Source organism: Mustela lutreola, chromosome 8 (genome assembly GCF_030435805.1).
Source record: "Mustela lutreola isolate mMusLut2 chromosome 8, mMusLut2.pri, whole genome shotgun sequence".
NCBI lineage: Eukaryota > Metazoa > Chordata > Mammalia > Carnivora > Mustelidae > Mustela > Mustela lutreola.
The window spans coordinates 51,276,278-51,303,190 of NC_081297.1; the positions used below are offsets into that span (position 1 = coordinate 51,276,278).

The 26,913-nt window shown below is 44.9% G+C and overlaps 1 protein-coding gene across 1 annotated transcript in view; it reads left to right on the forward strand.

The window, feature by feature from the left end:
- LOC131838509 (serine palmitoyltransferase 1-like) overlaps nt 1-26,913 on the forward strand; it is a 49,343-nt gene that overhangs the window by 11,267 nt on the left and 11,163 nt on the right. The window contains 6 exon segments of the mRNA XM_059184748.1: nt 4,060-4,143; nt 4,706-4,775; nt 11,084-11,182; nt 11,185-11,215; nt 17,540-17,669; nt 19,435-19,524. Of these exon segments, the coding sequence (XP_059040731.1) occupies nt 4,060-4,143; nt 4,706-4,775; nt 11,084-11,182; nt 11,185-11,215; nt 17,540-17,669; nt 19,435-19,524 (504 nt within the window).

Sequence of the window (26,913 nt, forward strand, 5' to 3'; positions counted from 1 at the left end):
GTTTTATGAAGTATGTTTTTAATTTTGTGCTCCAACTTCTTTCTGATTCTTATTTATTCACACTTTTTTTTTTTTTTTAAGATTTATTTATTTATTTATTTATTTCACAGAGAGAGAGATCACAAGTAGGCAGAGAGGCAGGCAGAGAGAGAAGAAGGGAAGCAGGCCCCCTGCTGAGCAAAGAGCCCGATGTGGGACTCGATCCCAAGACCTTGAGATCATGACCTGAGCCGAAGGCAGCGGCTTAACCCACTGGCCACCCAGGTGTATGTTTGGGTGCCCATTGTGTCCCAGCAATGTGCTGAGCACATACAGTGAATCAAAATTGGCGTTAAGGGATAGTGAAGAGATTTCACTCAGCGCAGACTGGATGGGGAGGGCTGGATGTGCTTCTCGCTCTTTCCTTCCTCCTGCTGTGTAGGCCTCCATTGTGTACTTAGCCGCTTTGCTCATGTTGGGTTTCTCAGCTGCGTCCACTCCCTGCTGCCACACAAAATCTGGTGATTACTGGCCCCTTGTGCATCTGTGAGAGTCTCTGGAGCCAGCAGTATGTCCTGACACACGCCTGTCTCATTTCTCTGTGGGGCTTCCCTACCTGGTGGTGCATCCATCTCCGCTCCCCTGAGTTGGGATATGGAGGCCCAGCTTCCCACAGCCCTGCTGGGCAGCATTGTTTTATTTTGTAATTTTCTGATTATTTGGGCCTTTGAGTATCATTTCATCTGCTTAGGAGCTGCTGGGGTTTTCCCATTCTGTGAATGCCTTTTCATGTCTTCACCTCTTCTCGCTGCATTCCTAGTGCGTGTCTTGATTAGCCCGAATCCCATGTGCCTTGTAGACTTTTCTTCCTGTGGTCCGTTTTCAGTGTAGTACTCTGTATGTCAGTTTCAAGACACACATTCGTGTTCTTCCTATCGTCAGATCTCTGAACTGGGATGAATCTTAGGGCCCCTGAGAGTTGTTGTCAGCAGGGACATCCTTGTCTCTGTCCCTGTAAACTGGTCCTGGCTGCATTTACTGCTGACTCCTCCACAGAGCTGTGAGTGCTGCTGGCAGGGAAACCAGCGGCTGGCCAGGGAGAGGTCCAGACTCCTCCCAGCCAGTGAGCAGAGGATGCAGTGACTGAAGCTTGAGCCTCCCTCCATCAGATTCCTGCCTGTGGGTGGTTGCAGCTGGCTTTTAGAAATGCGATTCCATTGGGGGAAAGATGAATTCAGTCCAGGGAGAGAGTTCGGCATCAGAATTTGAGGTGTGGGAGATGCTAACCTGTCGGGCAAGCTTGGCGATGATGAGGGAGCACCCTGCACGACACGAGGCGCTCCTGGCAGCAGAGAGGGGTCTTGTCAGTGCACCCATGCGGTCTGTGACTTGGAGCCGTGGAGCAAACAGCCGGGGCTCCCGTGGAGCGGTTAGGGATGTGTTGATGAATTTCTGTTATGTTTTCTCGCTTAGTTGTGCAGACGTAGTGTGACAGAAATCTGTGTCTGAGATACCTAATAGAACTTCTCATTCGGTGTAAACTCAGAAATTGTAAGATCACAAGAAAACATCCTCCTGTTTTCATCACAGTTTTCCTTCCTTTAAAAATGGCCATGGCATCTTCGGTTCGGTGAAGTGTTCGGTAAGTGTTGCCCATCTGTGAGCTTTGTCTGCGGTGTCATCACTGAACCAAATTCTCTCCCTCTGTCTTTTTTTTAAAGTAGGCTCCATGCACAGCAGAGCCCAACACAGGGCCTAAACTCACGACTCTGAGACCAAGATCTTAACTGAGATCCAGGGTTGGATGCCTAACTGACTGAGCCCCCCAGGATCCCCAACTAAATTCTTAATTTTGACTCCGATTCATCCATTTTGGTCTCTCTCTTAGTGTGTGGGAGGACTTGTGCAGAAATCCTCTCCATACTCCCCGGCGTCGCAAGGACATTCCTCCACATTTTCTTTTGTTACCTCTTCCAAAATATCTTCTAGGTTTTTAATATGCCTAGAATTCACCTTTGTGCATGTTTATCCAACTTTATTTTGCTCCACAGAAAAAGAAATGTGTGTGATTTGGCAGTTTGTGGTGCATCTGCCGTCATTTGCCAGATGTTTGTATGCACATAGTTCTCCTGGGCTCTGGAGTCTTTCGTTGCTCTAGGGAGCTGCTTTCACACTGCTACCCAACCCATTGTTCGTGCAGTTCTGTAATCCTAGTCTCCTTCTGTTAAAACACTTAAGTTCACTTTCTAATTACTGACTCTCACTAATAGTGAGGTTGTGGCTTTTGGTTGGGAAGGGTTTTATTTTCCCACCTTCTGTCCTCTGATGCCTTCATTGTGAAACTGTCTTTCTAGCTTGGCTGTATTTGCATCTGTGAGAGATCCTGAAGGGTCCCGTTCTCTGGTGTTCAGTGGTAAAGGCCGAGTGTGACATCCCTGCAAAGCTGCGCAGAGCACGGGTGGGATCCTTCCGTTTCTGCCCGCAGCTGCCCTTTCCCTGCTCCAGGTGCCGACAGGAACTAGGTCCCGGACTCCTACATCATGCTGCCTCCTGACAGCTTATCAGCTGTGTTCAGCGGTTTGGGGTGTACTTTTCCTGGATGGTTTGATTTCTCTGTTAGTGGTTTTGTTTCATTTTGTTTTGTTTTTGCTTATTAGTTTTTGTAGAACAGCCTTGACTTTCCCAGCAGCAGCCTTTACTACAGACTTGTCTCCATAGTGGCTCCATCTTTTCTCTTTCTGAGTGCCAGCGACTCCATGCCAGCAGAAGCGGGAAACCTACAAAGGCCACTGAATGACATGTTGGGTTCAGAGTCAGAGCAGGTGGTTGGAAGGAGAAGCCCTTGAGGCCATAGGGAAGAAGGAAGGAATATTTAGAGAGCACCTCTTATGGACCAAGCACTTAGAGCTGTACTCCAGAGAGGTGGGTTTTCTCCCGATTTAATGGATGAAGGAGCAGAGACTCACTGGTCTAGGAAGCTTCCCCGAGCTTCAGAAGCCAGGAGGAGCTGGAATGCAGGTGCGCCCCATGTTCTTTTCCCAGAGGCCTCCTGCCTTCTGTACAGGTCCAGTTGCTTCTGGTGGTCATTCTCTTCCTTCCCAGGTTGCCCAGAATCGTCTGTTTCTCTCTTTGAAAACCAGTTCTTTGAATCTGGCCCAAGAGCAGGGTTTTCTGGTCTTCCTGTGAAAGTATCATTAGCAGAGCACTTGTGGTCATCTCAAGAGCCTGTCTGCGGTCCCAGCCTAGCTGAGACCTGGGCTCCCAGGCTACTGGACACCCTGTTGCTTTATTTCTCCCCGGGGCTAGGGCAGGATCCTTCTTACACAGTATTCTAGCACTAACTGTAAAACTGGGAAACCTAGCCCACTGACTGCTGTTGTCTATTTCTGTAGTTAACATGTATTTTCAAACTATTTAACTATAAAGCCAAACGTTTTCTGCCCATTCTTGCTTTTGATTTTGATGTTTTTATATTTCCTTCATTTTTGTCTTATTCCAAATTTTCTCCCAAGGTACTTCATTTTATTTAGCTACTTCTTTCTTAATGAGTTTTAAAATCAAATAAAGGTTTGCCATTTATCTGTGCTGGAATTATAGCTCACTTGTTTGTTGTTGTTGTTTTTTTAAGTACTACAAATTAGCCTGATAATAAAACTAGTGGCTGATTCATAAATACCACTTCCTAATTTTACACTTTAAAAATAATGAGAAGAAGGCGCCTGGGTGGCTCTGTCAGTGAAGCAGCTGACTCTTGATTAAGGCTCAGGTCATGGTTTTAGGGTCATGAGATCAAGCTCTGCATTAATAAAGTTCCACACTCAGCTCTGAGTCTGCTTGGGATTCTCTCTCTCCCTCTGCCTCTCCCCTGTTCCCGTGTGTGTACTCAAACTCTCTCTAGAAATCAATAAATCTGAAATCAGTTAGTTTGAGCAGAAGCTAGGAGACCGGTGTGCAGCCAGGGTAGTTGAGTGACATCAGTTTTGTGTCTCATGTGGCCCCAGAGTGTTGTGACAGCACGTGCCCTGGAATGTGATTATCTGCTCAAATCTACTTCTGTCCACTCTTTCCTCAGACCCCCAGCCACAACATGTGGTGAATGGAAAGAAATGTGTCAACTTTGCCTCCTTTAATTTCCTGGGATTGTTGGATAACGCTCGGGTCAAGGTAAGTAGATCTTGTGCATAATCGCAAATTACTTAGAAAACTGGGCAGGAGAGACGAGACCAACGTAGAACATGGGAAGGGGCTCCCTTTGCTGGCCATTGGCCATTGCTTTTTCTTGGTAGAGCTGTGTTGTGACCTGGGTTCGAGAGAGGGTGGGCAGTCAGGGTGTGTGGTGTGGCTTGGGGGCCGTGACATCCAGGGAGCCCTGTGAGCCAGCCCCCAGGTCACAGTCGGAGGTTTGCCTCGGAAATGGCTTTGTGTCCTGGGAGGACAGTGAGCCGTTTGGAGGAAAGACTTCTGCCCAGAAATGCCAAAAATCATAAAGGTCTTGAGTTAACCATGTTTGGATAATCAGACTAACACCGCTTTTCCATGTTTTAAGTTCTGTCCTTACATGTTTGCATGTATCTCCTCTTCATGTCCAGTCACAATTGCCACACTTCTAAGAAAGAAAGGAACATAGTTGGCAGTGGGGCGCCCCGGGAGGAGGGCTAAAGAGTAGGAAACGTCAGTTTTGAACCCTGAAGATAAAGCATTAAGACCTGACTTTTCTCCCACAAAGGTGGCAGTTTTGGCATCTCTGAAGTATGGTGTGGGGACTAGCAGACCTAGAGGATTCTATGGCACGTTTGGTATGTACCGCTGTCTCCTTCATACTACTCACCTGTGTCTAACGGCAGACTCAGTTTCATTTCAAAACTCCTTGGAAAAGAGATCTGTGATTAACTGTGGCATTGAGTGGTTGAGTCTGTGTGCGTGAGGGGCCCTGGTCCTCGTGGAGGAAAGGACCTGCTGCCCGGGGCCAGCTCATCAGCCCGGCAGAGCCTGAGCTGCTCTTATAGGTGCCCCAAGGACCGTGGCACAAGGAGACCTAGTTTGTTTCTGTTGTGCTTGCCTGTTGGAAGGGGACGGGTCCTGCTGCAGATGACCCTGCTCTTCACAGTCTTGCAGGAACCAACTTCTTCCCTGTCCCCTTCCTCCAGTGTCGAGCCTACCATCCTTGTGCTTGTCCACGAGGGTGCAGCCGAGGGCCGGTGTGGAGGAGCAGGCTGCGCGGCTGCAGTAACCCTTGAAGCAGGCACGGGGTGTTGCACATGGCTCTGCCTACCTTCTGCTGGGGAGCCCAGAACCTGGCTCAAGCCTTGCTGTGAGTGGGCTGGGGGATGGCTCCAGCTGGGCAGCCACCTCCTACGGGAAGGGAGACAGGACAGATGGGGTGGGAGGTGGTGAAGGATTGATGATGTGGCTCTTTCTGGAATGAAGAGGGTCATTAATGACCAGCTATGTCTTAGGATGAGTGTGGTTCCCAACTCATAGTCCCCAACTCAGAGTCCTCAGGGAAAATGTTGTTAAATGATTGTTCACGTGAATATTGTAGGGGACGTAACATTATGGCCTCCACATGGCAGCATGTGGGGAAAATAGAGCCTGGGAAATCTCTTCTGTCTTCTGTCCGAGTTTCCATGTCTAAGCCTGTGTGTGTGTGTGTGTGTGTGTGTGTCTGTCTGTCTTTCTGTCTTAAACAGTGAAGGTGTTTTTATTGAAGGGATAACCTTTCTTTATTCTGTAGCTAGCTTAGTATTAAATTATTGGTATTGGAAATAGACAACAGAGTAGGTGTCCCAATATTTTAAGTTGGAGTGGGTCTGAAATATCTTGTGTTCCAGCATCCCAGTCCTTCAGAAGTGGTGTAGAAAGTTCAGAGAGGCTATGTGACTTCTTCACAGTCACACAGCTCATTAATTTCAGCCTTATAAAGAGGAGCCAAGTACTCTTGATGGCAGGACCAAAGACTTAGAGAGTGCCGGTCATTTCCCCTCTTTAGTCTAGTGCAGACACGGGTTGTCTGCTTGGTTGTTACTGGTAAGGAATTATTTCCTAGATAAGTAGTATTAGAGAGCTAGGCAAGACTTTTTTTGGGTTGTTTGTTGTAATCTGATCAAGAAGAATTTCTATAATTTGCTTGCTGGGGTTAAAAAAATTACTTTCTTGAAAGCATTTCTTTCTAGGGAATTTTATTTGCATGTGTGGCCTTGGCTTCTGATTGGGAGTTAATTTGAGAAAATAGATTTATTGCTGAATCAAGTCATGAAAAAGAAAGGTTTCAACTCTTCGAAACCAGTTTTCCCAGAGTTGGTAAAATAGCCCAGTCAGCTTTGTGTATGGCTCCCGCGGATTGAAGTATGCAGTAGCGGCTTGTCATGTGCTTCCAGATGCGGGATCTTTAGCTCACAGTTTGTTTTCTTTTCTTTTCTTTCTTTTTTTTTTTTATTTTTTAAGATTTTTATTTATTCCTTTGACAGTGAGAGACAGCAAGAGGGGGAACACAAACAAGGGGAGTGGGAGAGGGAGAAGCAGACTTCCTGCCAAGCAGGGAGCCCAATGAGGGGCTCAGTCCCAGGACTCTGGGATCATGACCTGAACCGAAGGCAGACACTTAATGACTGAGCCACACAGGTGCCCCAAGTTCATGATTTCTAAGTATTTTTGATTGAATAATTCAGCCCAAGATGGGAGCTTCAGAAGGTTCACAGAGAGTGAAAGTTGTCTCCTCCCCTACCGTTATCGCAGCCAGCCCCCCCCCACCCCCACCCCCGCAAAAGGCAGCTACTAAGAAACTACTACTATGAGTAGTTCCTTATTAATTTCTCCAGGGACATTTTTAGCAAATGCAAACTACTTCCCGTTCATAACGTTTTCCCGCTATTTTTACAAAAATGGCAGCATAGCCTGCATGTATTCTGTACCTTGCTGTTGGAGTGAGTTTGAAATTTAAATTGGGTTTGAATTTTTTAGGGCTCCTAAGCAGACTCCTTGCTAAGCGCAGACCCTGACACGAGACTCAGTCTCAACCCTGAGTTCATGACCTGAGCCAAAATCAGAAGTTGGATACTCAACCAACTGAGCCATGCAGCCCCCCCCCCCCGCAAAAGTTATTTTTTTAATGTCTTCTTTAATGTCTTTATGTTACTCCCCCCGGGAGTAACATATTCAGGCATCCACTTTCAAAGATGAAGAGACTTCTTGTTTAGCTCTGGCCACGGCAGGCATCCCTATATTCTTTCTTTAATTCAGAGCAATCATGCCTGCGTGTTTTATTAGGAGGAACATTTGGTCATAACATTCCTAGACCTGCCACTTCTTTCTACTAACTGGTCACAGGGTTGCTGTTGCAGGATAGGTGGGGATGCTCCTTGTTTGCACAGCTTAGAACGTTTTGGCAAGAATCACATAAGATGCTGCACGGAAAAATGTTTTGGAAAACACTCAGCCCTATATTTATGTTCTAATGAGTGCATAAGTATATTATTTGTACTTCTAAGAAAAGTTGTCCTTGTCTCCAGGGATAGAAAAAAAAAACAAAACCGTATGTAACACAAAATATAGAAGCCTTAAGAAAAAATGTAGTTGGTTGTTTCTAAACTGTTCTGAAGTTGACTATTTTGTAGTCTTTCCTTTGGAAGACAACCAAGAAAGCCGAAATACCTCTTAGCAGAGTAAAAGAGGAGATATATAAAAGGGAAGGCAGGGGGCACCTGGGTGGCTCAGTGGGTTAAGCCACTGCCTTCGGCTTGGGTCATGATCTCAGGGTCCTGGGATCGAGCCCCATCGGGCTCTCTGCTCAACAGGGAGCCTGTTTCCCCCTGCCTCTCTGCCTACTTGTGATCTCTCTCTCTCAAATAAATAAATAAAATTTAAAAAAAAAAATAAAAGGGAAGGCAAATGGAAAAATTACTATAATATGAGGTTCTTAAATATGTGGGGTTTGGACAACTTAATTAGAAAATGGTGTAACTGTTTTTTTCCTTTTAAAAGAAAGCCTTTTGTCCTACAAATATTGATTTACCTGTACAAACACTTAAACGGTGTGTTGGTTTTTCCATGCCAGGTGTTATTGTGAGTGTTTCATGGGCATTGACTCATGGTTCTGGTAACAGTCCTTTGAAGTGGGTCTGACTGTTACCTCTTTGGCAAAGGAAGGACCTAAGAGGCACGGAGCTGTTTCAGGCCTGCCCTGGTCCACATCTGGTGAGGCGGGGGGCCAGATCTGAACCCCCTGAGATGACTGCCGTGGCCAGGCCCTGCCTTGGGTGCCAGACATCCTGTACAGGCCTCAAATCCCTTTTGTTAGGTTCTAGTTAGGGAACAGGTGCAAGAAAGGGCAGTGAGTGCTGTGAGGGACACAGCTTTCTGGGCACCTCCCTCTGTGGCCTCTGTCCTGCAGTGTGTGTTCCTAGTGGTGAATCTGAGGGTGTAGTGCTCTACCTGCACTCTGTGCAAATCCGTGGAACAGTTGGTGGAACAGTTTGTCTGCACAGAAGACCGAAATCAGAAGCAGGAGAGCACAGCCTGGCGCTTTCCCTGCTTGCTGCCTCCCCCTCCCTTGGGCTGAAAGTTTATTCATTGCACAGAGTAGCTGGCACACATCAGAAGTCATGTAGCACTCTGCGCCCGCCTGTCACAAAACCTGCTCTGCGAGGCTGCCGTCATCTAAAGCCCAGTGTCTTCAGGTATGAGGAGAAAGAGGCCAGTCTTTGTTAGACTTTGGGAAAGGCAAGAATTGGTAAGTCATTGACTTACCGTAAATTCTTTTTAACCACTTTTTGGCAGTAATGTAAAAGCAGTTACGAGTATTTATGACGGTGGGAATGTTTCGAACATGTAGTTTTTGTCCACTGCGTAGCTAATGCTAAAGCCTTGAAATTAAGCCAAGTTGTTTGGCTTTCTCATCGCTCAAAAAATGAGTCATGTAAAGCAGAGTCTACAGAATGATTTAAAATTTTCTTTGTATTTAGCAAAAATAGTTTGTGTCCATAGCAGGTGTTTTGTTTTTGAAATGGAGATACCGGATGAGAGCAGTTCTGGGGCTCGTCTGCTAACTAAATCATGGAGGTTTGGGGTAGATAGTCCTGATTTAGAGGCCACATTGTCATGTGCAGAGGGGGACTTGCCCTCATTCTGATCAGAAGTGGGGGTGACGGGGGCTTGCCTGAAGGCATGGTGCAGAGAGCACTCTGAGGAGAAGGCAGGAGTTTCTTGCTCAGTGTGGGGGATGCCCGGTTCCCTAGCATGTGTCTGCTTCCCTTGTTCTCGTCCGATTTTCCCCGAAACCTTTCACTGGCAGCAAGTGGCAGAGGACGGGCCATCAGGGTCAGGGTCATGTTCTCTGTGTTGGTGATGTCACAGGTCTGATGCTCAAGACCTAAGCACCTGTTTGATACCATTTGGATCACATGGGATACAGTCATTAAATTTGTTACTATAAAGTCCCACACTTAGCTAATGTTGATGTCATCTGTGCAGTGACCGTGACCTCTCGGGAATGGAAGTCAAAATGGCACTTCATGTGCTTTTCGTAATAGGCTATGTTGGTGTACATTTTAACTGCCAACAGGAAGAGGCATGTTTGGTCTTTCGTGTACACATGTCTTGGAGGAATTGTGAAAATGAACTATTTATCCCATTCCAATCAGGTTATAATAAAAGAATGGACTTTTTAAAAATATATTTTAAAAAGTGTTTAGATGATGGAAGTCCAGTAATGTTCTCAGTTCATTTGTTAATCAGACGTGCAGTGGCTTTCAGGTAAAGCCAGGTAGTCTGGTAAGCATAGGGTCAGGGAGGGGGACTGGGTTTGTGCCACCTGACAGAGGGGCATGACTGAAAGGCAGGAAGCAGCTGGCATAGGAAAACTCCAAAACTCCAAGCCTGTAGGAAGAGACAAGGGGCCAGGTCACGCCTGCGGCCTACCTGCCTGAAGCACCCCTGCTCCCTCTGCTCTCAGACACGTGCACCGTGTCTCCTGACAGGAGACTGAGCGCTCTTGCACGTGAACGGAGGGCACAGGTGGGAACTCGCCGCCGAGTGGCAGACGGCAGTAGGCAGGTGCCCTGAGCTAAACCCCAGTTTGATGGCAAGAGACCTGCAGTGAGGAGTGCGAAAACTGAGCAGCTAGCAAGTAAGCTAGAGCTTGGCAAGCTAGCAAGTAAGCTAGAGCTCGCTTCAGGCGTCTGCTTCCCTGACCCTTGACAGGGAGTGTGGCAGAACTCTGATGGTTGTCCGAGTGTGGGTCCTACTATAGTGAAAAAAGCTAGAGGAATTTTTAAATCCTCTTCTCTCCTGGGTAGTGTCTCGTTTTAGGACCACTTTGAAGTTTTCAGGTTCAAAGCTGGTCCATGCACTGTTTATTCTAGTCACGGGAGGGGCGTGTAGCCTGCCTGCTGGGGAGTGTAGCCTGGTGCCTGAGACTGGGAAGGTGAGCAGCAGTGAGCGGCCATGATAGGTGGTCCCAGGTTAACGGACACAGTCCGTTCCTGCTGTTACACCAGTGTTCTTCACAAGCAGCTTTTGTAAATTACTGTATTTCTCTTTGTACCACACATCCGAAGTCCCTGTACGCTTACGTGGAGAGTCGGACAGGAGAGCAATTGCTGCGGAGCTGGAGCAGGTGCATGCTGCGTGCTGGCGCCGCTGCTATCTGCAGGGCACGGGCTCTTCTATTCATCTTTTCTTTTCCTTTTAAAGTTGGTTTCCAGCTGTCTTAATGTCTGGTGTGGTACCTTCTGCTAAATGGAAAAGGCTTTAATACCGTGTCACACGTTAGTAAAGCCTCCATATGGTTGGTTGAGGGAAGTCAAAGCAGGTGAAGTCGCTGGGCCTTGTGTCGCTGAGCTAGTTTGGTAGAGAAGCAAGAGCCAGGATTGGAGTAGCCCTACTAATACCTTGTAGGGGCAGAGGAGTAGCTGATGCCGTTCATAGGCTTGGGGAATCTTTTCGGCTGAGAGTCATCTCAGTAGATCTCATAAAATTTACAACTCAAAGACGGTTTCATTTTGGTCATAAAGTGATAGTATTACTAACTGCTTACGTTATTTTCTTTATTCTGTACTTAAAGAAAAAGAATTAGAAAATGTTTTAACCACTTAACATTTTATTGTAGATGTGTACTTGGATTTGGAAGACTGCCTGGCAAAATTCATGAAGACAGAAGAAGCCATCATCTGCTCCTACGGGTTTGCCACCATAGCCAGTGCAATCCCACTTACTCCAAGAGAGGCGACATTATGTTTGTGTGAGTAACTTTACCTGTGTTGCCAGTCAGAGTTCCTCTGGAGATAATGGTGATCTTCCTGGAGAATTCCTTTGTTAGAGGTTATCTGCCTTAGGTAATAATGACTTTCTGTTTAAAGAGGAATTTCCATGAAGTAATTGGTGTAGCATTGATGAGACCATCACTACAAGGATGCCGAAAGCATTTTTTTTTAATTGATTGGTTTTATTTACTGATGTCGGGAAAGCCAAACTTACTTCCCTCTGTAGCTCTGTGGCAGTGTAGTGCCCTTGAAGGTCCATGGTTCGCCGCCCATGCAGTCGCTCAGTGGAGTCCTCCATTGCCCACCACCCTGCCCCGAGTCCTGCTCTCTGCTGACCTTGCTTCATGGCTTGCTAGGATCATAGAAGCCACGAGCAAATCTGCGTACTCGAGCATACGTGCCCTGGCTGTGTGGTGTCTCCTCTTTTGTGAAGAGGAAGAGCGGAGAGCCGTGGGCTGGAGCTGGCCCAGCTAGGCAGCCAGCTGTTCCACTGCGGGCGCCACCCTCTAGCCCAAGCCTCTGCTCTCCTTTGAGTGGATCATTAAGTGACTTTGAATTTTAGGTCTCAGATTTACTTTTGTTTCCTCTTTTCCTTTTTAACACCATAGCCAGAATAATCTTTTTTAAAAATGCTCATCTGATTATGTCATGCTTAAGAGCTTCCATCGTTCCTGAAATAAAGATCCAAGTTCTTACTGCAATCTTCTGCATTCCAGACTACCTTTCCAGGCTCATTTTGTCCCCTTTTCCTTCAGGTACTCATGCTATAGACTCATTGGCCCTATATGCTAGTTTCCTCTTGCTTTTGGGCCTTTGAACACACCAGTCCCTGGGCCTAGAATAGTCTTCCCCCCCTCCTGATGCTGGCTTGTGCTGCTCACCCCACACGGTAGTGCTTCTACTGGGCCACCCTCCCTTACCTCGTGGACCAAGCTGAGACCCCTGCCACATGTGGGGAAAGTCTCACAGCCAGAGAGGTTTGGTCTCCTTGGGAACCCAAGATCACACAGGTGCTGCTCACACTGCCTGTTGTGACAGGCCCTGCCTGTCAGGCCTCCCACATGTGCATGGGTGCACACATGCACACGGCCCCTGTCCCCTGCTCGTCCCGCCTCACGCTCGCTGGGCTCTGCTTCTGCGGCACTTCCGTCGGTTCTTACTAGTTCATTGCCTAGGAATGCATTTCCTCTCAGTTGTGCTCAGAAAACCAGCTCGGTCGATAAATGGACAGAGACTGGCACTTAGAAGAGGGGTCCGAGTGCCAAGGCTCAGAGCCCAGCTTCCCATGGCCCCCACACCAGCCTCTCGCTTCTCCCCGGTGGGCTCCTGCTGGCATGGCAAGCTTGGTCACACGCCATAGCATTGGCCCCATTGAGCTTCGTGGGTCCAGGGCTGGAGGTATGCAGCACATCCTGCCCCTCTAGCCCCCAGCAGCCCGAGCGTCAGCATACGGCTGTGCAGAGCTCGTGTGCATCCTCATCAGGTCCCGAGTGTGGGATTGTGTTTTCTGTGGTACCAGCCGGGAGGCCTAGGCTGCGCTCGCTCCTGCTTGCTGTGCTCTGACACATCACTTTAAACATTCCTCCCAGAACTCATCCGGAGGTGGGAGCCCTAGAGGTGATGCTGGTGGTTAGTAAATTATTGGATGAATTGATTAGGCCTGGACAGTTATGCGCAGGGCTTAGTCTCTGACTTTCAGTAAATAGTGGGAGAGCTTTGCCAGCAGTAATCTCGGTGGAGTGCTTGCTCATGTGCTAGGTCTGTCCCTGTTCACAACAAATAGTACGGAGATTCTGTGGGCCCTTTGCCCTGTCTCCACCAGTGCTTGCTTCATAGCTGGGATATGGACATGGATGAAGTCAAGATCCAGAACATTTCCGTCGCCGCGAGGATCCCTCACGTTGCCGTACCCGCGGTCCTCCCACCCTGCCCACTCCTTATCCCCTGGCAGCCACCTCAAGTCTCCCTTTTTGTAATGTTGTCATTTCAAGATTATTAATACAAGTATGGTCGTACACTAAATAGTGTTTGGGGAGTCGCTTTTTCCCTCGGCATTAATTCTCTGCAGGTACGCCTGTGTTGTATGGATCGCGAATTCATTCCTTGTGATTACTGAGTCGTACTTCATGGTCCGGAAGCAATACAGTTGGTTGAACCACTCACCGACAGAGGATGTCTGAGCTCTTTCCTGACTGGGGCTAGAACAAAGAAGGCTGCTGTGAGCATTTATGCACAGGCCAAGGGGTGCAGCTGCTGGGTTACATAGCATTGTGTAGTTGTTTAAGAAATTGCCTGTTTTCCAGAGCAGCAGTACCATTTTGCATTCCCATAAATAGAATTTAAGTAATATAGTTTCTCAACATCTCAGAAGCAGTTGGTATTGTCATTTTTTTTTTAATTTTAGCCATTCTGATAAGCGTATAGAGAGATTTTATTGTAATTTTAATTTATATTCCCCTGATGGCTAATGATGTTTGCATTTTTTGGACTTTGGTCTTGACATCAGGCGACTAGTCCATAAAATCCCCTGGGATTCCTTCTTGTGTTTTCTGAAGAAATAGTATAAAATTAATGTTAGCTCCTTAAATGTTTGGTAGTTTTCTCCAGTAAAGCCAACCAGGCCTGGAGATTTATTTTTTGAAAGAATTTTAATTCTGAATTCAATTTCCTTAGTACTTAGAAGGCCGGTCAGATTGTCAGTGTCATATTGATGAATTAGGATGGTTTATGTTTTTTCCAGGAATTCGTTCTTCTCAGTTGTCAAACTTAGGTTGTGTTCTTTTTAATATTTCCTTTTTATTCTATCACTTTCTGCTATTGTTTCCTGCCTTCTGCTCTTTTTTGGCTTCTTTTTGCTTTTCTTTTTCTAGATTCTTTAGTTGGGAATTTTGATTATTGATTTGAGACTTTCCCTTTTTTCTAATGTGTTAGTGCTGTGCACTACTTACGTGCTCCTCTAGCCTTGTCCCACACATCTTGGTCTGTTTATTTTCATTTAGTTTGGTATATTTTATTTTCGTTTAGACTCTCTTTGACCCACAAATTATTTAGAAGTGTGTTTAATTTCCAAGTGTTGGGAGATTTTAAATTTGTTGCAGTTTGTGTCATGGCTCATGATGTAGTCTGTGTGAGAATATGTTCCCTGGTCAATTAAAGAAGAGTATTTGGCCATTGCTCAGGGATGTGTTTCATAGGTGACACTTAGATCTTCTTAGTTTATGATGGTGTTGAGGTCTGGTCTGGCCTTGCTGATTTTCCATCTGGTAGTTCTACAGTTACTGTAGTTGTGATTTGTCTGTGTTCCTTTCTCTTACCTCAGTTTTTCTTCTCAGCCTTTTGTAGCTCTGTCGTTTGGTGCATATTTTCTTGGTTAATTGATCCTAGTTATCACTGTATAATGTTCTTCTCTGTCTCTGGTAATTTTTCTTTGCTCCAAAGTCTACTTCATCAGATAACAGCGTTGGTATTCTGCTTTCTCCTGATGAATGTTTGCATGCTGTATTTTCTGTGTATATCATACACACAGCCCCTGCCATGTTATTATATACCTTGTTGTATATTTTCTCATAGGCAGGATATTGTTTGATCCATTCTGCCAGTCTTTGTCTTTAAATTGTGTATTTTGGCCATTTACATTTAAAGTAATTACTGGACATGTGAGGACCCTTTATTTTTTGTTTCATATTTGTTATCTCTTGTTTTTCTGTTTTCTTTTTCCTGCCTTTTTGGGGGTTAAGTGAACATGTTTTGGGATTCTATTTTTACTTATCCATGCTGTTTTTGAGTGTTTCTCATTGCATAATTCTGTTTTTGTTTTTAGTCATTGCTTTCAGTATGACATTACGTATACACGTAAGTTATCACCTTCTGCTGATCTCATCATTTTACCATTTCAGGTAGAGAAACCTTTACCTTCCTTACACTTCTCTACTCTCCTTGTTTATAATTGTTTTCAGTACTTCTTGCACATACATTGAAAACCACATCAGGCAGTGTCACAATTTTTACTTAAATCATCCAAAGTAATTTAGAAAGCTTGGGAAGGTAAGAAAAGCCTAGTGTGTTTGTTCATGATTTTACTTACTGTGTTCTTTCTTCCTCTCTGATAATCTGAGATTCTTTTGTTTTCTATACTTATTTTTTTCTATGTGGAGAGCTTCCTTTAGCCATTCCTTTCCCCAGGTCTGCTGGGGTCATCTTCTCTTGGTTTTCCTTCATTTGCCTTCGTTTCCCCTGTCCTTAAAGGATCTTTCTGCTTGTTACAGAATTCTTGTTTGAGAGTTCTCTTCTTCCAAGTATTTGGGATATAACACTTTTTCCTGATCTCCATGGTTTCTGATTGGTCTCTCAAATTATTTTTCTCTTCTGTGTAAGGTGTCATTTTAGGGCTGCTTTCAAGATTTCCTCATCATCATTAGTTTTCAGAAGCTTTACTATAATTTTGGCGTTTTTTTGTTTGGGTTTACTTGTATGAATTTCGCTCAGCCTCTTACCAAATTGGAAGCATCTTCCATCCTTATTTCTTCGAGTACTTTTCAGCCCCGCTATCTCTCCGTCTTCCAGCACTCCACTGAGGCCAGTGTGGCAGCTTTCGTTGTAGTTCCACAGGTCCCTAAGGCTCTGTTCTTTGATTGTCATGTGGTTTTCTCTGGTTTCCATTGCCTAGCTTCTGTTAGGTCTGTCACTTCTCCCATTCTTTACTCCATCCCGCCCAGCCTGCTGCTGAGCCCATCCACTGTACTTTTTCTTTTTTTCTTTCTTTTTTTTTTTTTTTTCCTTTTGGCCAATGTATTTTTCAGTTCTAGCTTCCCCATGGGATTCTTTGTCTTCTATTTCTTTCCTGGGGCTTTCTGTTTTTCCCTTGTTCCAAGCATGTTTATAAGTGCTCACTGAAGTATTTTTATCATCACTGCTCTAAAATGACTCTCAGATAATCCGGACATCTCTCAACTCAACATTGGTATGTGTTGATTATTTTCTTTCATTCTCTTTGATATCTTTTGATTCTTGATATGACAAGTGGTATTTGAAATCGGGACATTTTCATATTCTGCTACCAGAGTTTATGCTTTATTTAAACCTTGGGTTTTAGTCGGCTTTCTCTGTCACTCTTCCATTAGGGGTGGGGGGCATTCACTACTGCCTCATTACTACCAGGTGGAGGTACAAGGCCAGGGTCCCCCTTCCACCTCCACTGACACCCGGGTGGGGTGTTTTCATTTCCGTCAGTGTTAATGAGAGTCGTACTCTCCCCTGAGCCTCCTCTGGCACAGCTCAAGCCAAGAAGAGGAGGCTGTCCCTCCCTGCAGGGGAACACAGGCTGGGGCTCTCCATATGGTCTTCACTGATGCCACTGTGAGGACCCTTGTTAGTGGCTTGCGGGGTCCAGTCCTGGCTCCCTTCTCTGAGGCCACTTGGGCGGCTGTTGGTGTACCTCTTAGCTTTGCAGAGGTCCGAATCTGGGCCCCTCAGCCCTCGCTGGTGTGGATAAGCCCAGGTTTTTCTGTGGTTTGGCTGCAGTCGAGTCATTTCTGCTTGCTGAGCTGCCCCTTTCCTGTCCCTTTGGCCACAGAGGGCAAGCTTCTGTGAGCTTTTTTACCCATGCCCCTTGGCACTTGGAGTTGGTCAGCTTTGTCAGCTCCAAGTCAGGGAAGCCCATGAGACGTCATTTCATAGGTCTTCAGCTGGCCTGTCATTTTTCTGCACTCTTCAGAGTCTTTTTATGTTTGTTTTATATGTAGTGTCTGGGGTTTGGGCTTGTACTTAGAAAAACAGGGAAAATAGGACTATTCCATCTTCGTGGCAGAAGCCTTGCATATACTTTAAAATAATGCCGCTTAATGTCAGAGACACCCTCCCTCCGTAACTAACTCAGTTTAGAAGATCTTACTGGAGTTTCAGCCGCAAAACCAGTCAGCAGTTGGTATCACTTCTCATGGCAAAATAAGAGCAGAGTCTGTTCCGGTCAAAACCGAGATGCCACCGAAGGTGAGATCACCAGCGTCGTGTGTGTTTCTTAGAAAGAAAAAATTGCTGTGAGTGAACAGATGTGCACGCTGACTTCTGAGAGAGTAAAATGAGGCAGGGGTGTGCTCCGTGCAGAGGAGTGAGTGTGGTCGCTCTGAAAAAGACGTGCAGAGTGAGGCACAAACAGTGGCGTGTAAGCCGTTAGATGGTCTTACTGATCTGCGTGTTAACAAGTGCGTGTTTGTTGAGCAGCTACAGAAAGCAAGCATTCCTTTTCTGAGAATGTTGACAAGACCTTTTAAAACCCCAATTTGGTGGGTCTTTCTTCCTTGCAGAGACAGAGCTGCCTGCTTTGCCATCCAGAAAGGATTGCAGGCATCACGGAGTGACAGTAAGTTATTTAAGCATAATGACATGGCCGACCTGGGGTACCTGGTGAAGGAATAAGAGATGGAAGATCAAAAGGTATGATTCTTTTGAAAATTATACAGTTCTTTGTGCTTGCTAACCAGCTAAATTATATATGAAATGATAAATTGTCATGAAAATTTGCCTGCGGATCACTTTTGGATATGAAATGAGGGCATTCCTGCTTATTAAACACACTCCATGTTGGAGAGGCAGGCCTGACTATAATTGCCTCATCGTCGCCATAATTACTTACGGCAGCTTTGGGGGAAGATAATGCGGACAGCTTTCTAGAAGAGGAGGGTAGCATGCATGTTGGGGAGCAGGAGTGTACTCCCCAGTTTACAGAAATAACGCCAGAACGCACTAGTGTTTATACCTGTATCTGGGGTGCTGTCTTCAGAAGAGTATCAGACGTGGTTTAGAGATTCAGAAATGGTCACAGTGTGATGTGTAAAAGCAAGAGAAGGGAAACCACCTACACCCAGCACTGGTGAAATAGTTACGATATGATGTATCCACAGCAGAGTAGTGTATCTCCATCAAAATCACGTTTTCAGTAATTATTAATTAAAATAATTTTTTTAAACTCAGGTTCTAACACTATGGCAGTAAAATTCTGATTTGAACAGAGTTTATAAGGACAGTCACTATCAGTGGGTCTTGTAGCTACCTGATCTGTTAAAAATTTTGTGCACTTTCTCATTTCCCAAGATTCCTACATTGAGTATTTTTTAAGTCGTAATAAAAATACTTCGTTTTGGAAAGGTCGCCCATGTCCTCCCCCGTGACTCCCAGCAAACTCATGGCGTTCGGGTCTGAATCAAGAGTGGAGTGAATGTGGTTGAGCCAACTCGGTGGTGTGTATTCCGCATGCTCTGAGTGTTATAGCCGTGGGTTCTGGCATATCCCTTGTTAGAATCTTAGAGGCAAGAAACCTTTGCACAGGAAGATATTCCCAGTTCTACCCAAGGATCTCAGTATTTTTTCAACCTTGCACGCCTGAAGCACCTACAAATTCCCCAGGGTGGGTGGCTTATTATAAGTGACCTGCCATCAGTGGGGTGCAGGAAGGTTCTGTGTTGTCTGAAGTAGCCCTCCGACACAGCCTCAGACGTGCCTGGATGAGGTCATGGTTGAGTTTTATTTGAACTGGTGGTTAGGAAGGATTTTATCTGCTATTTGGTAGATGAAGGAGAACAGGGTTTGTCTGTTCAACTTTTTATTATGGAAAATCTCGGGCATATTCAAAGGAAATACAGTAGTATAAAAAGCCTCGTGCCCTTCTCCCAACCTTTTATCAACATTCTGCCCTTCTTGTGTCATCAGAGCCTCTGTCAAACTCCTGCCCCATCTGTGATGATTGCCATCATCATTGTAGCTCTGTTTTAGGCAAACCTGGTAGATGTTGAAGTGAACAAATCCTGGCCATACATTTTGACCAGTGGATAATCCAGGTATCATGGCCCCGTTGTGACTTAAAATGTGCCCATCTCCCCAGAAATTTTCCTTGGGCTATCTCAGTCATTCTGGGTTTGGGGAGTTTTATTTGTGTTTCAGCATTTTCAGAGCACTAAATTGCGTGTGTGCGTGCATGTGTGCAATCACCTCATGGATTGAATGAACTGGAAAACATGAGAAAAGACAGCACTGTTGTCTGAAAATAACAGGGTATAAAACCTTGAACTTGAAACTCACCCAGACTGTCTATTGGTTTATTCAGATGAATAGATTTTGTCAGGTGGAGTGCTAGGAAGCATCTAACAGATTTTGCATTTGGAGTTACTGAGATTTAAAATGTCTTTTCTTCTTCCTTTTAAAGAATCCTCGCAAGGCTCGGGTCACCCGACGTTTCATCGTCATGGAAGAGCTATATATGAAAACTGGGGCTCTCTGTCCTCTCCCACAACTGGTAAGCCACCATTCTCACCGAGCATTGCAGTACTCGGACAGGGGTGGTTTGTTTATGTGCACTTCTCATGTCTAATGCCTGCCCTCCTTGCATAACAGGCTCTAACATACCCAGGAAGCAGATGAGCATTAGGTGCCCACCCTCGTCTTTAAGCAATAATTAAGACTCAGCTTTTTAATATCTACTGTATTGAGATGTAATTGACTTATAAGCATACAGTTTTTTTGTTTAAAGACTTTTATTTACTTTATTTGAGAACAAAAGAAAGCACAAGCCGTGGGGAGGGTCAGAGGGGGAGGGTGAAGCAGGGAGCCCAATGTGGGGCTCAGTTCAAGGACCCCAAGATCATGACCTGAGCTGAAGGCAGATGCTTAACCAACCAAGCCACCCAGGTGCCTCAAAACAGCTCCTTAACAGGAAAAGCAATATACTCTTTTTTTAGAAAGCATTACTGCTGAGATTTCTCATTCACTGAGGTGAAGCTCACACAAGATAAAATTAGCTGTTTTAGAGAGTACAGTTCTGGCGTTTGGCATAGGCAACGTGTTACCTGACCATCAGCTGTCTAGTTTTCTCCCAGTAGGCCCCTGCCACTAAGTACACTCCCCATTTCCCCCTGCCCATAGCCCCTAGCAACCACCAGTCCGCTTTCTGTCTCTATGGATTCACCCATTCTGGAGATTTCTGATAAACAGGATCATACCATCTATGACCTTTTGTGTCTGGCTTCCTCCACTTCCCTGTTTCCGTAGTTCCTCTGGTTTGCAGCATGCACCACTCCTTCATTCCCTCGTAGCACCGAGTCGTAGTCCATTGTGTAGACGTGCTGCATGGCTCCTGTGCTGATGGGGGTGGATCGCTGCTGCTCTCTGACTGCTGGGAGGGCAGCCGTGAGCTTGTGTACAAGTACTTGTTTGAATCTCTGTTTTCATTCCTTTGTGTGTATTCTTGTCCGTATGGTTGCTGGATCAAATGGTAATTCTATGCTTAACTTACTGAGCACCTGCCAGACAGTTTTCCCCAGTGACTGCACCATTTTACACCCCCTGCCCCGCCAGCAGCGGGGCAGGGTGCCAGTTTCCCCACAGCCTCACCGACACTGAGTTGTTGTTTTCGATTTTGCCACACCGGTAGGTGTGAACACATGGTTTTGATTTGCATTTCCCAGAAGACCGATGATGTTGAGCCTCTTTTCTTGTTTTTGTTGGCTGTTTGTGTATTTGGGGAAGAGACTTCAGAAGTCTTCGCCCATTTTCAAATTGGGTTGTCTTTTTATTGTGAAGTTATAAGAGTTCTTTCTATTTTCTGGGTACAAGACCCTTACCAGATACATGACTTGCAAGTATTTTCCCCACAGTTCTATAGGTTGTCTTGTCATTTCTTTAATTTTGTCCTTTGATGCGCTGAAGTCTTTAATTTTGATGAAGGCCAGTTTGTCTGGTTTTTTGTTGCTTGTGCTTCTGGTCTCCTAGCTGAGAAATTTGTTGTCAAATCCAGAGTATGAAGATATACATACATGTAGTTCTAGCTTTGTTGTAGGGCCCTGATCCATCTTGGTTTTTTGTTTGTTTTTGTTTTTATAGAATTTATTTATTTGAGACAAAGAGAAAGAGAGCCCAGAGGGAGAGGCAGAAGCCGACTTCCCACAAGCTGGGAGCCCAATGCAGGGCTTGATCCCAGAACCCTGGGATCATGACCTGAGCCAAAGGCAGACGTGTAACCGACTGAGCACCACAGGCGCCCCATCTGATCCATTTGGACTTAATTTTTGTGTGTGTCCAGTTTCGTTCTTCTGCATGTGGTTTCCAGTTGTCCCTGGACCATCTGCTGAAGGAACTGTTGTCTTCCATTGGGTGGTCCTGATCTTTTGGCCGTAGAGAGATGAGCTCTCTAGCTTTCAGGACTCTCCTGTATGTTCCGTTGTCTGTATGTCTAGCCTTTTGCCAGTATCACAGCATCTCAGTTCCTTTGCATTATAGTAAATTTTGAAATCAAGGCATGTGAGTTCTCCAACTTTGAGATTGTTTTTGGTTATTTGCAGTCTCTGAAGATTACTTTTGAAGTTTAGGATCAGCTTTTCCAGTTCTGTAAAAAAAGAAAGTGCCATTGAAATTTGGATAGGGATTGTACTGAATCAGGATTGTATTAAATCTGTAGATTGCTTTAGGAGGTATTTCCATCTTAATGATAATAAGTCCTTGAATCCATGAACACAGAAATATTTTCATTTATTTAGATCTTCTTTAGTTTCTTTCAGTAGTGTTTTGTTTTTTTCACTATCAGGTCTGATATCTCTTTGGTTAAATTTATTCCTAAGTATTTTATTCTTTTTGATGCTGTTATAAATTGACTTGTTTTAGGGATTGTTAACTGCTAGTTTATAGAAATACAACTGATTTCATAAGGTTTTTTATTTTATTGGGTTTTTTTTTAATTTTTAATGTATTTTTTATTTTTAATGTATTCACTATACCCAGCATGGGTCTCAAACTCACAACAGTTGGATTCTGCCAACTGAGCCAGCCAGGCACCCCTGGATTTTGTGTTTCGATCTTGTATCATGGAATATTCTGTATGTAAGCTCCTGTAATCTATGAGTAGAGATAGTGTTACCTTTTCCTTTCCATTTTGGATGTCTTTTATTTTTATTTCTCTTGCCTGAATGTCCCGGCTGGAACCTCCCACAGTGTTGACTAGGAGTGGCGAGAGGGGGAAGCTTTTCAGGCTACGTTCACTGACTATGATATTAGCTGCGTGTTTTCCATAAGTGCCCTTTATCGGGTTGAGGAAGTTCCCCCTCGTCCTAATGTGTTGTGTGTTTATACCATGACAGGTTTGGATTCTGTCAGGTGCTTTTTCTGCATCAGTTGATGAGTTGAACATGTGGTTTTCCTTCATCCTATTAACAGAGTCGAGATTATCCTACTGTGTTTGCATTCAGCCACTGAAACTGGAATCTGAGTCCGTCAGTTGAATGGGGATTCAGAATAAGGGTTTCATATCTTGTTTTTAAAGTTTTTCACTGTTTCTTGAGGAAATCTAAATATATCTTTAAATATCCTGGAAGAGATGTATCCGTTTTCCTTTTCCTGTTTTGACGCCAAAGGCTGATAGAAGCATATCGGGGTGACAGTGGCCAAAAGATAGCAGCATTGTGTGGTTAGCACTGCAGCAGTGGGAGAGCAGTACCAATGGACAGATAATGCAAACAAGCCGTGAAACGAAATACAAAGTGTAAGGGACAGGTCAGATACATATTAGCATTGAGTATGTAAAGATGACAGGATACAGATTAGGGTTTGACTTTGGGATTTCTGTTTTGTTTCACTGGTCTGTGTGTTTGTGCACCTTTATTGTCATAATACTATTAAAAACTTTCTAAAACATGATTTTTAGAAAATTTCTCACTCATAAAATGTTCCATACATATTAATGGATGGAAACAGTATTGAAAAGATAGACTTTTCCCCAGATTAGCTTATCTATTGTTAATAAAAATCTACTGAAATTTTAGTGGTTGATAATTATTATACTTTAATTCACCCGTGAAACTGATCATACTCATAGATTTTCGGGGTAAATCAGGTTAACATTGGAGGCGGGAGAAAGCTGGATGCAAGCATTCATGTGTTCAGCTTCGCGCTGTGTTAACAAAAAAGTAACATGAATAATAAGAAAACCTACAGATAAATATACAACTATAAAAATACTTTGACTACTTATTTTCAATCTACAAACCCATTTCAAATATTGTGGAAATATTAAAAGATGTAATTTTCTCGTTCCATTCTTGTGCCTCGAAGCCTTTCAAGTTTGTGTTTTTGAGAACACTATGCATTGAAAGTGACCTACGTTTGCTGGGTGTCCTGATACAAGGGTGGTGTTTTCCATTCAATGCCTGTTTCTTGAAGGTTCACTTCAGTCCAGAGGAGTCACTGACATGTTCTGCTGCTTCTGTGCGGGCTCTGCCTGTCCCATCACTGGGCTTACCTGCCCCCCCCTCTGTGTGGCCAACAGTTTACGGGACCGCTGGGGATCTGTCTTCTGGGATCCTGGCTTCTCAACTGGTCCCACTGGGAGAGCCCTGGAGACCACATGATGTGGCCACAGAGTCCTACCATGGCCCAGGGTAGTGACAGGGAAGATCAAGGGCAGTGAGAACGCTTAGCACTGCTTCCCTTGGGCTCCCTGCCCCCCTCGCCTGGGATAGCACCCCACCTCAGCTCCTGGCTACCCACTTCCAGGAGCCTTCTGCCCACATGTGACATACATGTAATCTTAGTGAGGCAGTGATGGACCAGGGAAGAAAACAGTATCTGTTAAGTAGTTCTAATGCAGAGTTCCTGGCTGTCCTGCAGTGTCTGTGTGTAAATCTTTGACTCTTCATGGACTTCCACTCTTTCCATGCAAAATTGAGGGTACAGTGACGCTCTGGCTAGCCCCCACCATGGGGGAGGGAAGGGGTGCTTGTGATTTATAGACTGAAAGCACAGAAATCCCAAGGCTGATGATTTGTGGAACCAGGCCAGGTAGGAAGAAAGAAGTAAAAGAAGGAATGAAAACAGAAAGGTGAGGTGTCCTTTTCTTTCAGATAGTAACACATGTATTGAGGAATCTGAAAGGTGGCCAGGAGCTGGGGTCCAGGGCCCAGCGGACACCATGGACCCCTGAACCTCACCAGAACACACAAATCTCAGTTCCATGTCAGTAATAGACACCTGCTCTGGATACGTAGTTTCCTTCCCTGCAAACAGTGCCTTCGCTAAATCTACTATCCTTGGACTTAATGGAATGCTTTACCCATTGGCATGGTGTCCCACACCGTGTTGCCCCTGGTCAAGGAATGTGTTTCATAGCAGATGAAGGGCAGTAATGAACCCATGACGGTAGAATTCATGATCATTCCATGCTTGCCACCATCCGAAGCACCTGGCTTGCTAGAACAACAGAATGGCCTTTTGAAGACTCAGTTACAGAGCTGGCTGGGTGGCAATCACTTGCAGGCAAAATTCGCCCTGGGGCAACGTTCTTTAGGAGGCTGGGTATGCTCTGAATCAGTGTGTTCGTATGTGATGTTCTTTCTCCCATAGTCAGGATTCACAGGTCCAGGAAGCTAGGGCTAGAAGTGGAGGGACACCTGTATTACCCTAGTGATGTCACTAGCAAATCTTTGCTCCTTGTTTCTGTGACCTCATGCCCTGCAGATCTAGACACCCTCATTCAAAGGGAAGAATGCTACCACCAGGAGACATACTGTGGTTCCATTAAAGTGGAACTTAAGACGGCTACTCAGCTACCTTGGGCTTCTCATGCCTTTGAATAAACACATAAAGATGAGAGGTAAGGTGTTTAATGATCCTGACTATGCAGAAAGATGAGACTGTTAATCCACCGTGGAGGAAATGGAAGGCATGTCTGCAGTACGAGATATTCCTTAGAACCACTAAGCCCTGGGATGAAAGTCCATGAAAAACGACAACTGCCCAGTTCAGGCAGGTCTACTGGTAGTCCAGAAAACTCAGGAATGAAGGGTTGGGTCCCTCCACCAGAAAAAGAATCATGACCAGCTGAGGTGCTTGTTCACAGCAAATGTAATATAATATGAGCAGCCAAAGTAGCAGTTAGAAAACCAGCTATGACTATGTGACCGTTATAGAAATAAGGACTCTTAATTCTTTTTTTCATAAGATTTTGTTCGTTTCTTTGTTCAGAGTGCAAGTGGGGGGTGGGACAGAGGCAGAGGGAGAGAGAGAATCTCCAACGGATTCCATGCTGAGCACAGAGCCCCATGTGGGGCTCAATCCCATGACCCTGACATCATGACCTGGGCCAAAACCAAGAGTTGGATGCATGACCAACTCAGCCACCGGGCATTCCAGGACTCTAATTCTTATGAGTATTTTTGTGTTGGTCCATCTGTTTTCTTCCTTCTCTTGGTCTCTTATCAGAGAACATATGACATATAGAGTTTGCACCATAGTATTGAAGTTACAGGTTATCAGGGAGAAGAAGGAACATCTCCAAGGACTTTGTATCCTCTGCTAGGGAATGTATTAGTGCATTCTAAGTTGTATGTAAGATAGTTGTGTCATGATAGACAGAAGTATAACCTTGTTACTGTGTTTTTTGGAGATTAAGCGTGACTTAAAGAGACGTGTACAGGTCCTAAATTGAGAAGGGTTAATTGTGATGGTTAATTATATGTGACAAATTGTCTAGACCAGAGGACCCAGAGAGTTGATCAAATACATGTCTGGGTGTAACGGCAAAGGTATTTTTTTATATGTGATTTTCACTTAAGTTTTGAAAAAAGCAGATTATGCTCCATAATGTGGGTGGGCCTTATCTAATCAGTTGAAGGCCTTAAGAGAATAGATTGAGGTCCTGCAAGTGTGAAGGAGTTCTGCCTCCAGGCAGGATTCAGACTCAAATTGCCACATCGGCTTGGTCTGCCACCAATCTGCAGAATTCACACATGCCAGCTTTCAGAGCAAATTTCTTTTAAATAAATCTCTTTCTTTGTCTCTGTCTCTCTTTTTTTCTCTCAGTAAACACACACATTCTAGAACCCTACTACAGAAAGTACTTCACATTTGTAATTAAGAAAATGATGAATAAAGAATGGAAGATGGGCATCATATTTACTCAGAAATTATTGGCATGTGCCTTGGTTATTAATTATAAAAATTCTAACAGAAGTCTCTAGTAAATTCTCAAGCCCCTTCAAAGAAAGTATAGAAAAGGACTAGGCTATATATCAAAACCCAGGGGGAAAAAAGTGAAAATCCAGTACCTGCATGAAGTAGTAGGCAAAGTGATCATAAGAATAAAATTAATCAAATAAGAAACATACACAACTGCAACTAAGAAGGGATATATAACCAGACATCAACAAAACATGAGCATAGGATTTGCTTCTGGAGGTAGTGGAGCCAGTTTCTCCAAATTCTGAGCAAGCCAGTCTGGGTTTGATCCTCCAGTTGAGAGCTACCCGCCGAAGAGCTCAGCCATGGTTTTCTTTCTTTCGGGGAGTTGCTGATAGATCATCTGTCACACACTCAGCATAAGCCTGAGCATAAAGAAGAGCAGCGTCAGCCACAATTATGATTCTTAAGAATGACTCTCACCCCCAAGCTAGCGCAATATCCTCTCACGGAGAAGAGCCTGATTAGGAAGCTCAGAAGCCAGGTGACTCACGTTGGAATTCACACCGGCTCCAGGGCGCATGGCTCTGGGGTCAGCTGTTCCTGGGACGGATTGGGAGATCTGACTAGCTCCCTGATCAGCGTAAGAAGTGGGTCAGATTGAGCAGGGTGGAGATACATAACAAAGAAATAAACATGGACACTTGTGGCTGGCTGATACTCAACCTGGATGGCTTAGTGGGTT